This window comes from Ursus maritimus, unplaced genomic scaffold (assembly GCF_017311325.1).
Source record: "Ursus maritimus isolate PB19 unplaced genomic scaffold, ASM1731132v1 scaffold_19, whole genome shotgun sequence".
Taxonomy (NCBI): domain Eukaryota; kingdom Metazoa; phylum Chordata; class Mammalia; order Carnivora; family Ursidae; genus Ursus; species Ursus maritimus.
In genome coordinates this window covers 48,827,454-48,843,528 of record NW_024424341.1, presented here as the reverse complement: position 1 = coordinate 48,843,528, position 16,075 = coordinate 48,827,454, and the positions used below count along the sequence as shown (strand labels likewise).

Here is a 16,075-nt window from a genome sequence, read left to right as displayed (position 1 = left end):
CATCACCTGCTTGCCCACGAATACTGGCTTGAGGAAGGAGTATCCCTTACAGACCGACTGGCCTGTGTCTCCAGGGCCGATAGGGGCCTAGAACCTCCGGCTCAAGATGAACGAAGCATCTGTGGCTCCAGACCTCCTCAAGCGCGGGCGACCAACGGTTCTACTTCGTGGTCTCTCCCTGTCCCAGCAGCCCCCACGTGCATCGTCAGGCCCTGATTGGCTCTGGACAGATTCGGGTGTGCTCACTGGCAGGCCCGAGGGGCGGGGCTTTGGGGAGCAGCATCCCCACGTGACCTCTGGCCTTTGGGACGTTGGTGAGGCTGGGGACTCACAGGCCACCTAGTGAACTGGTTACGAGTGAGCTAATCAGTTAGCTTTCCTCTACCTCAGTCCCTTCCCAGTGAGTCACTCAGTAGTCGCACACATGCTTATTGTACATGTCAGTTGATCCGGCTCGTCGGGAGGCATTAAATCAGCCAATCAATTCGTCCCTCTGGAAAGTAAGTTCCTGTTAAGTAAGTCAGCCAATCGGTGAGTTTGGCTATGTGCCACGTGCACGTAGCCAAACTCAAGGATGGCGTTGTCAAGGAAATAGCAGGGTGGAGACGTGCTGAGGAGGGTCCAGGCTGGAGCTGTGGGCACCCAAGACTAGGGGTCGAAGTCTGGAAAGGGAAATGATTGTTTAGCCGAAAGAGGTTTCTTGTGGAGACAGCCCATGGCTGCGCCAAGCCCTGGAGAAGGGAATGAGACTTGGAAGATATCAGAATTTTGAAGTCAGAAGGACCATTACACACTAGGCAATAACACCTGCTCGTTTTACAGAAAACGGGGGGAGATGGGGGGAAACCAGTGAGGGAACAGACCTTGTCTAAAGTTTCCAGTGAGTTACTGGCAAAGCCCTGTCCGGAAACACCTCAGAGCTCTCCTCAATCTTTGATTGAGGTTGTAAATAAATCACTATATTCAATTAGATTCTGAGAATTAATTTCTTATTAAAATTTTTAATTTCAAGAATTAAAAAAAAAAAAATCCACCTAACCTAACTGAAAGGAGAACTAGGGAAACCAACTCTCCCCTCTCAGTAACTGAGCAAGCAGATGAAAAAATTGGTTTGGATATAGACTACCATCAATTGGAGTGCCTGGGTGGCTGAGTCTGTTAAGCGTCTGCCTTGGCTCAGGTCATGATCCCAGAGTCCGGGGATCAAGCCCCACATCCGGCTCCTTGCTCAGCAGGGAGCCTGCTTCTCCTCCTCCCTCTGCCTGCTGCTTTCCGTGCTTGTGCTCATACTCTCTCTCTTTGTCAAATAAATAAAATCTTAAAAAAAAAAAAAAGAATACCATCAACCAAATAGACTTAGGTGACATTTCTAGAATATTCTATCCAACAATAGTAGAATACATGTTCTACTCAACAGCTCCTGGAACACTTAGACCATGTTCTGAGCTATAAAACAAGCCTCCACAAATTTAAATGAATTGAAATCATACAAAGTATGTTTTCTGACCACAGTGGAATTAAACCGGAAACTAATCGTTTGAAAATCATCAAGACTTGTGCTTATACATTTTTTCAGTGAATATTTATCAGACAAGAACCTTTCTAAGACAGTGGAGGACACAAAGATCTATTTGATGTAGGACCTTTCCTCAAGAACCTCACTCTTGGATGGTTCCCCTGGTAGGATATTTCATCAATTTCCCAACTAGAGCAAGAACCAAATGAAGAGGAAGCGTATTAGTAGGCTGTACGAGGTGAACATAGCTCCACAGGCTGTCAGAGAACCGGAACCCATATACTGTTGTCAACGACATCCTTAGTCTGTGGCTTTGATCCTTATGGTGATCTCATGGTTGCCAAATGGCTGCTCCACCTCCAGCATCACGTCCATATTCCAGGGAAAGAGGAGGAGGAGGAGCAAGAGAGGAAACGTTTTGAAAAAGAAGAGAGCAACAAAGAGAAAATGGTGCTAATATCAGAAAAGCAGAAATCCCTGACTCTTCAGCAGGTAGCCTCGTGGTTGGTATTCTAAGTAGACAAGTCTCTCAAAATATTTGCTTAATAATAAATCTAGCAGAGCCCAAGCTTTTTATTTGCATTGCACATGTGGGAGAAGAGAAGAATACAATCCTATGGATACAATTTAAGAAAACAGAGATGTCAGTTATAATATGATTGTTACCAGAGCAAGAAATTATCAAATAAGACAACTGGTCAGAATTCCATTCTATTTGGATATCATTTTCTTAAGACATGGAATCATTTCTAATGTCTTTAGAGTCTCATAAGACCGCTTTGTTTAAATTGTTCTTCCAAGGGCGGATTTGTATCAACAGAGAACAGAACAAGTCAGTAATAGTCATGAATATTCATACAAAACTGTATCTTGCAAAGGAGAACATAAGTTATATTCTTATAAACATTCTCAGTTTTGTACAATATCAAATCAGATTCCTTGAGCCCTTTTATAACACAGAACAATATCTTTTGATTTATAGCTTCAGGGGAAGTGAACATCTTTTTCAATTCTTTCTAAGACTTGTTTCCTTTTATTATGAAAACTTATTTTTTTAAAACCAGGGTCTGGAATTCCATTCGCTAGTATTATATGCAAAAAACAGACCTTCAGAGCTCCATTGTAATGGTAAAGAAAGTGGGGTAAAGGCTGAATAGACTTTTTTTTTTTTAAAGATTTTATTTATTTATTTGACAGAGAGACAGGCAGCGAGAAAGGGAACACAAGCAGGGGGAGTGAGAGGAAGAAGCAGGCTCCCAGCAGAGGAGCCTGATGCGGGGCTCGATCCCATCACGCCCTGAGCCGAAGGCAGACGCTTAACGACTGAGCCACCCAGGCGCTCCTGAATAGGCTTTTATTTGCACAAGACATTTTTCTTATACTTGGCTTATCAGCCACAGCTACGTCATAGAGCCATTCCTGGACGTAGAGGAGGCAGAGAAATAGAGGTTTGTTTTTTGTTTTTTGTTTTTTTAACTGGAGGTTGATCACCTGAACAAATTTGAAATTATAAGGATACACAGGAGGGTGGTTATTAGGTAGGGCAACTCTCGGAGTTTGGGACATTGCCCCAAAAGAGATGAACAGATAGGGGTCTTGAAGTGAGTCTAGGAATGGAAGCTTCTTTCTGGTTGTGGAGATCCTGGAAGGCTACCTGAAGGAAGTTACATTTGACCTGGACTTAGAAAGAGAGATAGGATTTGAATGTGGGCAGAGGGGAGAGTTGCAGAAGGATGTCACGAAGAGTGGCCCGAGTAAACATACAGGGACAGGAATGTATAGACTATATGTGGAAAGGTACTTTTCTCGTTGGCAGGCAAAAAATGGCAGAGGCTGAGGAAGGCAGCAGTGGAGATAGGGCAAGTGTGGGACAAAATCATGGACAGCCTCAAATGCAAGGCAAAGGAGTTTGGAATGTATCCTGTAGACATAGAAATGTCTTTTATTGCTCAAATACCCCTTAAATATATCCTGTCCTTTCCAGCCACATAGCCACTGTTTCAGCCCAGGCCACATTATCTTCCTCGTGAACTATTTCTTTCTCCTGGATGCAGATCCATAGTGATCTTTATGACACCCAAACCTGTTCCCCATGGTTCAAAACCTTTGAAAGGGATGTTCATGACTTCCCCCATCGACTTGGGAGACAGGCCAAGCTTTTCAGCCTGGAAGCTGAGGATCTTCTAAGAGGGAAGGACCTGGGGTTGAAGCCTGGAGGAGAAAGAAGAAACACATGGTATTGGGGCCTCAGAGAGAGACTTGGAGATGCTGTTCTGTCCTTGAAGTCCCGTAGCATCTGTTCCCATGAGGCTTCTAACTCTCAAGGTCAACAGAACTTCAGAATGACTGAAGAGACAAAAGCCCCTAGTAGACTATGAATTTACCTCTACCTCCACCTCATGCCTTTTACTGCCGACCCTCTCCTCCCTTCCAAATCCTGCCCTTCACAACATATGGATGAGGCCAGAGTCAGAAGCAGGTGAGGTCCTGGCCCTCTCTTGTCCCTGAGATCCTGTTGGTGCTGATGTCATTGCTGCTGTTATGTTTGGGTACATGGAACGAGAAGCAGGGTAGGAGGTGTCTGAGGAAGCCAAAAAAGGGTAGGGGTGAGGTGGGTATGGGTGGGGAGTGGAAGACGGGCAGGGGTGAAGTAAGGTGAAGAGGTGGAGACATAGAGAATTAAGTATTTGATAAATAATAAGTAACAGACCGCTCCCATGTGTATATTCTGTGACCCACAGTGTGTCCCATTTCATCTACCCAACAACTCCCTGAGGAATTATTGTCCTCATTTCACAGATAAGGAAACAGGCCTTGGGAGATTGAGCAACTTGCCACAAGTCACTAGAAATTTCGCTATTGGAGTGCCCAACTCTTCTGACTCCTAGTTCCATTTTAATGCCATGCCCATGCCACTCTAGAACTTCAGGGATAAACGTATACACATCTGCTCTCTCAGCACCATCATCTGTGTGACAGGTGTTATTAAGTCACATCTTAGAGAAGTAGCATGGTGTTCCAGAACCAAGAGTGTTGAGATCCCTGGTGGTGATGTTTTGGAATACTGGACTTAATGTCTGGAAAGCCAGGTTCTAGGCCTGTTGCTGTTACTCCTTTCTCTATAACCTGAAGCAGGGCCCTTAACCTCTCTGAGCTCCAGTTTCCCATGTGTCTAAGGGACTATAAAAAACATTATAAGGATGGCTTAACCTGATTTCTATGAAGGTGTTGGAAAAGTCTATAAACACTTACTCAGGTCAGTATTACTACCATAATTTTAGGATGTCATTACTACGAGTGGCCTCGGGAACCATGAAGTTCAGCTCCCCTCCATTTTGAAGATTTTTTTTTTTTTTAATTTAACAGAGATAGAGACAGCCAGCGAGAGAGGGAACTCAAGCAGGGGGAGTGGGAGAGGAAGAAGCAGGCTCATAGCAGAGGAGCCGGATGTGGGGCTCGATCCCACAACGCCGGGATCACGCCCTGAGCCAAAGGCAGACGCTTAACCGCTGTGCCACCCAGGCGCCCCAGCTCCCCTCCATTTTGTACCCAAGGGAGCTGTCACCTGGGAAATGAAGAAAGAAAGGGAAAAGAGTAATTGTTCAGTGAGCTAAGTTACAACCTACAATTATTATAGGGCACTACGTGCATCTGTAGTTAATATCTGTTAATTCTCACAGCATTGCAGCACTGATCGTATTGTGCCCATTTTTCTCATTGAGAAACAGATTCAGAAATGGAGCCACATGGCCAACTTCACAAGATACAATTACTACCAACGATAAGAACAACAAAAAACCCCAGCAGGCTAAATTGGGGCGGCGCACTTAGGAGTCCACAAGACCACCCTCGGGTTCAATGATTCACAGGAAAGACTCACAGAATTCAGTGGAACTGTTATATTTTCAGTTACAGGTTATTACAGCAAACAAATGGAGATTAAAATCAGCAGAGGGGAGAGACATGTAGGGCAGGATCTAGGAGAGACTAGGCATGAGTTTCAGCTGTCCTCTCCCAGTAGAGTTGTGTTTACTTCTCCTGGCAATAATGTTCCGTGATATGCCCAGTGTTGCCAAGCAGGGAAACTCACTGAGCTTTAGTGTTCAGGGTTTTTATTGGGGGCCTGGTCCCATAGGCATGGCTGACCTTAGTCTCCAACTCGTCCAGTGGTCAAGCTGATACCACATGTGGACCAAGGTCCCCACCATAAATCACTTTCTGTCATGGCCCATGGCCTTAGGTAAATAGACACTCTTATCCGAAGGACATTCCAAGGACTTAGAGGTTACCTCCTGAGAGCTGGGAGAGGGTCAGACCTTTCTAGGGTAAGGTCAGTCCTTTAATGCACAAGTGGGACACTGGAGGACACTAGGTAAGTCAGCTTTTCAACTTAAATCCCTCCCCACAGGGTTACTTTCTCATGTTTTGGTGGAAGTCAAGAAGATACCAGTGGAAGAGGTTATAATCCTTTGAATATTTGAACTTCCCAAGGAATCCCCAAGCAATTCTGTACCCATGGCCTACTAGCTCAATAAAAATGTCAGTTCCTGCATAGCCGTAAATCAACCCAGTGCTACCGTAGATGATAACACCAAGGGCAGGTTCCACACTATTTGAAATCTCAAAGAACAAGACTGTACCCTGCTGATCTACAATGTACTTAAAAGGGACAGCATGGCCTTATTCGGTGCAGATCTAGAACACAAGGGTCCTTCCTGTACGAGGATCTCAAACTCTCCATATCAGACGACATTCAATCTCATTCGATGGGTGGTTTGTAAAGGAGGAACTCTAAGAAGATGTTCTTAGAGGTCATTGTGTGGTTTTTACTTCATAGGGCTTTATAAAATCCTAGGCATTTCATTTTTACAACAATAATACAACGATATAGGTACGATTGATCATTTTATTTTTCCAAATAGAAACGGCAAAGAGAGGGGAAGTGACTGGCCCCACAGCATCCGGCAAGTAAGAGGTGGAGGGGGAAGTGATCGCAGATCTGCTGTGAAGGGGCAGAGCCTGAGGGGAGCGTTGGATTGGGAGGAAAGATGCAGCATAGGAGCTGACCGTAGGAGGTCCGGGCTGGGGGACAGGTAAGGAATCATAGGCAATGTAGATCCTCAGAAAATTCTCTCACCCTCAGGCTTGAGAGTCTAGGGTTCAGGTTCAAGCTCTGCCTCCTTAAACAAGTCTCTTCGGTTTGCTCACCTAGACAGCGCAGAGAAGGGAAATATACTTGTGAAAATCTGTCCAACAGTAACAGTCTTGGGTTCCATGAGGTTATCAGAGTTCAGGAGGGGGACCAAGTGAACTTATGGGTGAGAAAGCACTTTGTAACCTGGAATGCTGTGCATCATTGAAGTATCCATGAGGGTCCCTCATTTCAGTCCAATCTGTCTTTCCCTTCAGACCAGACGCAGAAACCAGAGCTCCACGTCCTAGAGATTCTTGTGGCTGGGGCTCCTCTGACCTTGACTTGTACCATCAAAGGCACCTGAAAAGAAAGCAAAGCCCCTTTCCTTTCCTGGAATTGGCCCACCATGTTCTCCAACACAGAGAGCTCCAGCAGCTCCTCCAACGGCTGCACTTCGCCCTGAAGCCTCAGGATTACGACACCACTGTCGGATGTTAGTTGAATTTCTCCCCAGCTATGTTCAGCGGAAGTGCCGTGGTCACATTCCAAGTGGTCTGTGAGTGCTGGTGGGCAAAGGAAGATCCAGAGTCTGGGAGAAGTGGTGGGCTCAGGAGAAATTCCTGAGTCCTTAGGGTGAGGTTGAGTGGGAGGAGTCTGGGAAGCTGTCACATCTTTACCAGGCTTCTGTGGCTGAAAAACCCGAGATAAGAGCTGAGCGAAAATCAGACACAGATGAGGAAGAGGATGAAGGGGAACTGGTCTGAGAAGCCTGGTTCCCCTGGGCTTCCAGAAAGTCTTTCTGAAGCTCCTTGGGAATCGGGAATAAGGAAAAGGCTGGATCCTGGAGGAAGTGGAGAAAGGAAGTCAGGATGCCTTGCTGACTGCTGACCCTCTCTCCCCACAGCACCCACAAGGCTGCTCGATCCCTCTTGTTCCTTGGAGAAGCCTCTGCAGTGCAGCTGTTCCTTCCATGGGCTCCCTACACCCTCCATGCAGTGGTTGATGGAAGGTGTCCCTGTGAGTGTGAACAACACAGCTAACATCCTCCAGGTGACTTCCACCATACTTGGCGCCTGGAACAACAGCACCATCAGCCTCACCGGGGAGCCAGACATACTCATGAATCTCCACTGTGAGGGGAAGAACGAATATGGAACCCATGCTTCACGCGTCTTCCTCCTACCAGGTAGGCACACAAGGGTCTACTGACCGGGCTAGAACAACAACACCTGGGGGTCAGAATGAGGATGGGCACAGGGCCAGAGGAGAGAGTGGTAGCTCAGACTTCACAGCCTTAGGGGGGAAAAAAACCACTCTCACTCCCCTCTGATTCCAGATAAGCATTCAGGTTCCAGTGTGTTCGTGAAAGGGCTGACCCAGGGCATTGTGTATGGATCCATTTTAACCGCACTGCTCCTCTTCTTCCTTGTCCTCCTCACGTGAGTATCAGGTTGAAATACATCATCAAGCCTTTTCCAACATCTACTACATTTATTTATGTTCCTTATTTCCTTCATTATCATTCTTCCAGTTCTTTGCTCTCTTAACGTTTAGCCATTCTTCTTCTCCAATACTTGCGTTTAAGGCTATAAATTTCCCTCTAAGCACAACTTTAGCTGCATCTCACAAACTTTAATATAAAGTATTTTAGTATCACTTGGTTAAAATATTTCTCATTTCCATTATGATTTTTGAACCAGGAGAGTTTTTCTTAGACACACCAGTGTTCTAATAATCCTGTTTTCTTTATTTCTACTTTAAATCCATTAAGTGGATTTATTACTATGCATTATTTCAATTCATTTCCTTTGTGGCACAATTTTTGTGTACTTTTTATAACTATTCCACATTGGCTTAAAAAGAATGTGTATTCTACACTTGAGGAAGGCTGTGTCCCACAGATACCTAGCCTTAAATCAAGTTCATCTTTTCTAGTCATACGGTGACTTCTGCTCAGTGCCCTCCTCTGCACCTCACCTCCCATCCCTGCTCCCCTCTCTCACCTGGCTGACATTTACTCATCATTTAGGGCTCAGCTCACAGCCCTTCCATCATGCGCTCCAGGAAATGTTCCCTGGCACTGGGCTGGGCGCCTTTTCAGGGCCCCTACAGCCATCTGGGCTTTTGGATATTATTAGTGCTAATGGTTCTACTCTGATGTGACTAAGTGTGGCTGTCTTTGTTTGTTTGTTTGCTGTTATGTACATTTGTTTGGCCTCTTTCATCTGTGCTCTGGTGTCTTGTATCAATCCTGGAAGTTTTTCAATCATTGTTTTATATGTTGCCTCCACCCTTTCCTTTCCCTGTGGGCTTTTCATTTACTATTTCTCAGACTTTCTTTTTTTCTCTGTTTTTCCTCTTGCCCCGTGTCCTGCATTTTCCAGGGTTATAGACAAGTAAGCACGTGCTAGCATAGAGGTCCATAGAAAGGGAGGTACTAAGGGAACCCCACCCTTCAGAATCTCCATCCTTGCAGGGGAAGGTAGCATCCATTCTGCCCAGAAATCCTCCCACACAGGGCACCTGGGTGGTTCAGTTGGTTAAGTGTCTGACTCTTGATTTCAGCTCAGGTCATGATCTCAGGGTCCCGGGATCAAGCCCCACATCGGGCTCTTGGCTCAGCAGGGAGTCTGCTTCTTTCCCTTTCCTTCTGCCCCTCCCCCACCCTCTCTCTAAAACAAATAAATCTTAAAAAAAAAAAAAAAGGAATCCTCCCACACACCCCTGAGAGCCTTCCCCAATGTGATGCCCTGTCAGTATTACAGATGTTTTCTTTCCTTCCCTGATTCTCTTATCTCCTCCCCCTCACTCAGCACCAAGTTTTACCTACTTCACAGGAAAAAAGCAACTCCCCAACACCTACAGAGTTACTGCCACTGGCACTGGTGATTTACTCCTTGCGTTTTTCAGAGAAAGAGGCATCCCTCTTCCTGTCCAAGGTTAGCCTCCCCTCCTTTGCCTGGGAATCCATCTCCTCCACACTCAATTAATCATCCCTTCTGTCTCCTCAATTTTCAATCATTCTTTCCTCACTGGCTCTTTCTCTGAAGGATATAAACATGCCCAAATCTCTCCTACCTCAGCCCCACAAACTCCCTCTATGTACCATCCCGTTTTTTTTGAGAGGAGAGCTTACACCCACTGCCTGATTCTCAACACGCTTACATTCGTCAGTCCCCTGCAATCTGCTTTCCAGCACCATGCCACTGAAACAGCACGGTCTAAAGCAGTCGGTTATCCTTACTCTCAAAATTATTCTCAAAATCCAATGGCAGATGTTCTTTATTTTCCTAGTTCATTTTAGGTAGCATTTATGATTCTGGTGGGTGGGGTGAGGCCTTCCTACCCTTGGGTTTGTTTTTTTTTTTTCACAGTGAAGGAGGGTGGCGAGGCCATCTGCTGAAAGTGATGCGGGTGGGAGCAGGGGTGAGGGGAAGGGATCAAGAAGAGCGGTGATGGTGATGAGGTGATTGGAATAGCCACTGAGGAGAATGAGTGGGATCCGCATGAGGACAAGGAAAATTATTGGTGACCAGCAGCAAAAGTCCGACAGTGACTGGAAATTGTTCATTGTTAGGGGCACCAATGTCACTGCTGTGCAATGTTCCCTCCCCGCAGTGATCATTGGAAGAGAAAGAGAGAATGGTGGCATTGATCTAGGTTTGGGTCTTTGGAAGCAGGATGCCATGGAAGGATGATCGGGTGGGAGACAAGAGAGACGTGAAAGCTGGAGGGAAAGAGCACTTCGGATGGGTAGCCATTGTACCCAGTGGGGTAGGGAGGTAGGGAAGAGAAACCAAGAGGGCTTTCGTGGGTGCTAGAGAATGTGATGTCTTGATCTGAAGCCTCCATCTGTGAGATCAAAGAACAGGAACCCAAGACTGGATGAGAGCATAAGAAAGCTGAATAGGACAGAACTAGGCAGAGCACGCGGTATTAGGATTTAAGCTGTCATAGTTGGAAAAGTTTTGGGGAGTAATGCATAAGGGATAATGGTTAAAGGAGATAAGTCACATTAGTTAGGACTCTTCCAGCTGTGAGTGACAGGAGCTGAATTCAGCAAGCTTATGGAAAAAGGGAACAGTTATGGTTATTTGTTGCTGTATTACAGTCCCCTAAAGGTAGTGACTTTAAACAATGGTAATTTTAGTATATTGCTCAATTTCATGGATCAGGAATTTGAGTAGGGCCCAACTAAATGATTCTTCAGCTTCCTGTGGTATCCACTGAGGTCACTTGGTGGTATTTAGTTAGCTGCTGGGCTGGGCTGGGCTGGGCCGGGCCAGAGGGTCCAAGATGCCTTCAGTCACATGTCTGGCATTTTGCTGTGGACAGCCAGAGGGCTGGGCTCAGCTGGGCCCCTCTCGCTTTCCATGCAGTGTTGTCAGAGCCTCGTCTATCATGGTCTCTTCCAAGGCAAAAGTTGCCAGTCCTTGTCAAGGCGAGGCCTGGCATTGATAGAGTGTCATTTCCATCATATTCTCTTAGAGCAAGTCACAGACTAGCCAAGATTCAAGGGGAAGAGAAAATAGAGCCCATTTCTCCATGGGAGGAGTACCAGAAATTTGCAGCCATCTCTATGTAATCTGCCACAGGAACATATTGACCATCTGTTAAGTCAAAGACATCAACAACAGAGATTTATTTTCTCAGAGTTCTGGAGGCTGGAAGTCCAAGATCCAAATGTCAGCAGGATTGGTTTCTCCTGAGACTCTCTTGGCTTGCACATGGCCACCCTCTTGCCTCTTCACGTGGTCATTCCTGTGTGCACACACACACCACTGGTGTCTGTCCCTCCTCCTCCTCCCCCTCCCCCTCCTCCTCCTCCTCCTCCTCCTCTTCTTCTTCTTCTTCTTCTTCTTCTTCTTCTTCTTCTTCTTCTTTAAGATTTTATTTATTTATCGTAGAGAGCAAGAGAGAATGAGTGGGGGGAGTTGCCGAGGGAGAAGGACAAGCAGACTCTGTGCTGAGTGTAGAGCCCGATGCCGAGGTCGATCCCACAACCCTGAGATCATGACCTGAGCCAAAATCCAGAGTCTGCCACTTACCAGCTGAGCCACCAGGCACCCCGTCCCTCTTCTTACAAGGACACAAGTCATATTGGATTAGGACCCACCTAACGGTCTCAATTTAACTTAATCACTCATTGAAGGCCCGATCCAAATACAGTCACATGGATGAGGGCCCATCCATATGGCCTCCTTTTACCTTCATTACATGTTTAAAGGCCCTGTCTTCAAATACAGTGACATTCTGAGGTACTAGGCGTTGGAACTTCAGCCAACGAATTGGGTGGGATGAGGGGAACACAATTCAGCCCATAACAGGGAATATCTGTACTTCAGACACGACCGGATCTAGGTATGCAAATGACATTATTAAGAGCCTGCTGTCCCCGTGCCTCTGCTCGGCTTCCTTCTCTGTTTACTTGACCTCTGGAGGCTCTCTCCACCTCGTGGCAAGATGGCCAGGATACACGACTGTATCCTATCTCAGCAACTCTAGCTGAAACAGGATTTGTCTGCCTCTTGGAGATGTATCAATTCCAGAGAAGACTCTGATTGTCCCTGCTTCAGTCACACGGCCATCCTCGACTACTGTCCAGGTAGCTGAGGTACTTTGGTGGGCCAGTCCTAAACCTGCCTACTGTGCCATTCCAGTCCCATGGAAACCACAGTAAAAGCTGCCACGCGTGCTTCCCCCTCATTCCTACCTCCTGACCACCCCTGGTGCTTCCCCCTGTGGCCCTGTGTGGCATGGTGTGCCCCCTCCTGGGAACGCTGAGATTTTTTTTTTTTTAAGATTTTATTTATTTGTCAGAGAGAGTGCACACACAAGCAAGGGGAGGGGCAGAGGGAGAGGGAGAAGCAGACTCCCTGCTGAGCAGGGAGCCTGATGCAGGACTCGATCCCAGGACCCTGGGATCATGACCTGAGCTGAAGGCAGATGCCTCACCGACTGAGCCACCCAGCGTCCCACCTCTTGGGAACTTTGAATAGCAAACTATCTTTTCAATGGCAACCGTCCCCTGATCTCTTGGCTTCACCACACCTGAATACAAACAAAGTCCCATGTGTATTCCCGCTCCTGGGGAAGAGCCAGACTGGGTAAAGCAGGGGGACCAGCAAGCAGGGCCGTTGCAGTTGCCAGGGCAAGAAAGGAAGGGGACCAGTTATGTAGTCTATGGCACATCTACACAACAGAGCACGATGCAGCTGTAAAAAAGAGTGAGGAAGCTGTCCGTGTACTATTGTGCACAGATACGGTGGAAATATTATGAGAAAGAGGAAAGGTGCAAAAAAAAATAGTCTAGAAAAAAGTCATATACGTATTGAGACATTACAGGACTGGGAGAGAAGCTGAGGAAAGGCACTGCTGTGAAGGGCCACTAGGTTGGAGGGCTGGGACTTTGGCATGGAGCCATGGCTGGGGAGCCATGGGATGGCTGGGAGCAGGGAAGATGCAGGCCAGCTTTGGGGCAGGAGGCTGGAAAAGAGGCTAGGGAGAGGATCCAGGCCAAGAGAGTAGAGATTTGTATGCCCATCTGATGAGGAGAGGGGGGGTGCTGGTCACAGAACCAGCAAATGGAGGGAAAGGGTCTTCTGACCCCCAGCCCAGGGCTCCTTCTAGGAGTAGGGAGGGGGCAGGGGAGACTGAGCAGAGTATTAACCACAAGGTTCATTACCTTAGAATGAAGATGCTTCAGTGGTGGGAGGACAGGAACATTTCCAAGGCCAAAGAGGCCCCAGTCACCCAGAAGCCAGAGCTGCAGGAGGAGCCAGGAACAGCTGTGAAGTCTGCAGCTGAAACCGCTGGGCATTGGGTGGAGGTAAGTCCCTGGGCTGGGGCTGGGAGTGGCCGCCAGCCAGGCTGCTGCACAGCCGAGGTCAGCTGAACTCACCCACTGCCTGTTGGCACCACCAGAGACCTCTCGTTAGAACAAAGATTGTCAGGGGCCCCTGGACCTGCAAACCCAGCCCCTCAGGGTCAGAGTCCAGAGGCTCTGCTGACATTTTCTCCTCCTTATTCCAAGGTGTGGCCACTGACAGGACTGGGTCTTACCCAGATGTCTGTCTGGTTCCTCAGGCCAAGTCCCCTTCCCGCAGCAGAGCCCCCTTTGCTGTGGGTGGTGAGGACCCCGAGGGGCTCCAGGCCCAGCCCCTGCCCCAGCTGGGGAGGCAGCCTTGGCCACAAGTGGCGTCCGGCCAGGAGAGAACAGTAAATACGAGGGGTGGGCCTTATTAGTCCGCTCGGGGCTGCCATAACACAGTACTCCAGACTCAGGAGCTTAAACAACAGATATTCTCACAGTTCCGGAGGCCAGAAAACCAAGACCAAGATATCAGCAGGGCTGGTTCCCTCCGAGCTCTCCCCTTGGCTTATAGACGGCCACCTTCTCCTTATGTCCTCACATGGCCTTCCCTGTGCACACGTCTATGTCCTAATCTGAGGACACCAGTCGTAATGGATTAGGGCTCACCCTAATGGCTTCATCTAACTTAATTATCTCTTTAAAGACCCTGTCTCCAAATAAAGTCAGTGTGAGGTACTGGGGGTTAGGGCTTCAACATAGGAATTGCGGAGGAAAGGGGGTCACAAGGGGGAGGGCACGGCTCAGCCTGTGACGAGGCATCAAGGAGTTAGTCGTATCCCTCCATTGGTGGGGACCCAGAGAGGGGACGGGCTTGGCCAAGGCAGGAGAATGCCAGGATCTGGTTCTCCCACAGTCTAGGGGGCTTGAGCCAGAAGGACCGATCGTGGACAGGAAGACTCCCAGACCGATCAAGACAGACACGTGGCTCACAGACGCCTAGATCTACCGGCCCAGTTAGACTTCCCAGACCTACAAAGCAGGAGCGGCAACTCCATTTGAGACTCTAAGACCAGAGACCAGCGCTAGGAGCTCACGCATTCACCCCACAAGGGCTCCCACGAGCAGGGCCTGTTCGTCAGCCCCCTCCCCCGCCAGGGTCATGCCTGCTCCCTGCCCTTGAGCCGCGGTCAGGGCAGGCAGGCCTACGTGCAAGAGCACAGACGACATACAGAGGAGCCTGGGGGGAGGCAGCACTAGCAGATGAGCTAATGCTATTGTCCACCCGGGCGCTGTGACCCAGAGTGACAGGGACCCTCCTACATCCTCTGGCATCGCCAAGCAAAGCTAGCCTCCGCCCTCTGCAGAGGGAAACTGAGACCCGTGGGAGGGAAGTGCCTGGAACACTATAGAAGCCCCAGAGGTCTCTCTGCAGGGACACTGGGGATCATGAGGCCTGCCCTGCACACCCCCCTCATTGCAGACGGGGACACGGAGGCTCACAGTGCCTCAGGCCACACAGCAAGCCTGTACACTGCTCAGGACCCCCTATCCCGGGACCCTTGTTCCCTGGAGCAATTGTCCCTGTCCCCTGGCAATTTTCTTCGGACCTTAAAAGACTAGAGTGCGGGGGCGCCTGGGTGGCTCAGTCATTAAGCGTCTGCCTTCGGCTCAGGGCGTGATCCCGGCGTTACAGGATCGAGCCCCACATCAGGCTCCTCTGCTGGGAGCCTGCTTCTTCCTCTCCCACTCCCCCTGCTTGTGTTCCCTCTCTCACTGGCTGGCTGTCTCTGTCAAATAAATAAATAAAATCTTTAAAAAAAAAAAAAAAAGACTAGAGTGCGGAGGCTGCAAACTCAAAAGCCCACAGGGGCCCAGCAAGTAACAAAATGAGCACAGCTGGCCTGGTGGGAACCGCGTCCATCTTGAGAGCAGGTGCCCCACCTGAAGGGGGCGCCAGCAGCAGCGAACTCAGCTCCAACTCTTACCTCCCCTCTCCCCCAGCAGGAATGAGATCTGCTGGGTCTTCCGGTTTCTGGTTTGTTTGTTTGTTTGTTTGTTTGTTTGTTTGTTTGTTTGTTTTCAGCAGACTCCAGACATCTAGATTCCAGTGTGAAATTTCTGGATTCAAACTGTTAGTAACTGTTTTTAAAAAGCAACACGGGCCCCCCGAAAAACCATATGTGGGAGTGTGAACTTTTGTGGTCTTCCATGGGGCGCTGGAGCAGGGCTACCTGTGATGGGACCCCGGCACCACCCCGAGTGTGGACCAGTCGTGTACCCCATTCCCGGCTTCACCTGCACAGTGGGAGCATGCCGTCTTGCGTCACTGTGAAGTGGGGATGTGTTCGAGGCTACCTGGCACCAGCAGGGCACTGGGGCCACTGGAACGGCAGCTCCCGTCTGTTGAGCTCTTTGTGCGCGCCGGGCTCTATTCTAAGCACGTTAAGATCCTCCCATTTGTGTCTATCAGGGTTCCAGCCGAGAAACAGAACCAGTAGCCGACCCACACTGAGAGATTCGTTGCCAGGAATTGGCTTATGTGGCTGTGGGGCTGGCTAGGCAGGTCTGACGTCCGCCAGGCAGGCGGGAGACTCGCAGGCACGGGAAGCTG

General features: G+C 48.5%; 1 protein-coding gene across 1 annotated transcript; it reads left to right on the top strand.

The window, feature by feature from the left end:
* Nucleotides 1-6,447: 6,447 nt before the first annotated feature.
* LOC103657297 (SIGLEC family-like protein 1) lies at nt 6,448-15,211 on the top strand. Its single transcript, XM_008684727.2, has 6 exons — nt 6,448-6,609; nt 6,926-7,143; nt 7,555-7,836; nt 7,987-8,089; nt 13,341-13,479; nt 14,378-15,211. Exons 3-6 carry the CDS (start codon nt 7,641-7,643, stop codon nt 14,462-14,464), a joined length of 525 nt encoding a protein of 174 aa, XP_008682949.1. The 5' UTR covers nt 6,448-6,609; nt 6,926-7,143; nt 7,555-7,640; the 3' UTR covers nt 14,465-15,211.
* The last annotated feature ends 864 nt before the right edge of the window (nt 15,212-16,075 follow it).

What these genes read in the sequence shown, in the direction of transcription:
- LOC103657297 (XM_008684727.2), top strand. Translation starts at nt 7,641, where the DNA reads ATGCAGTGGTTGATGGAAGGTGTCCCTGTGAGTGTGAACAACACAGCT. An exon ending in TTCTTCCTTGTCCTCCTCAC is followed by an intron (nt 8,090 to 13,340) that starts GTGAGTATCAGG and finishes TCATTACCTTAG; the next exon opens with AATGAAGATGCTTCAGTGGT. An exon ending in CCGCTGGGCATTGGGTGGAG is followed by an intron (nt 13,480 to 14,377) that starts GTAAGTCCCTGG and finishes GTTCTCCCACAG; the next exon opens with TCTAGGGGGCTTGAGCCAGA.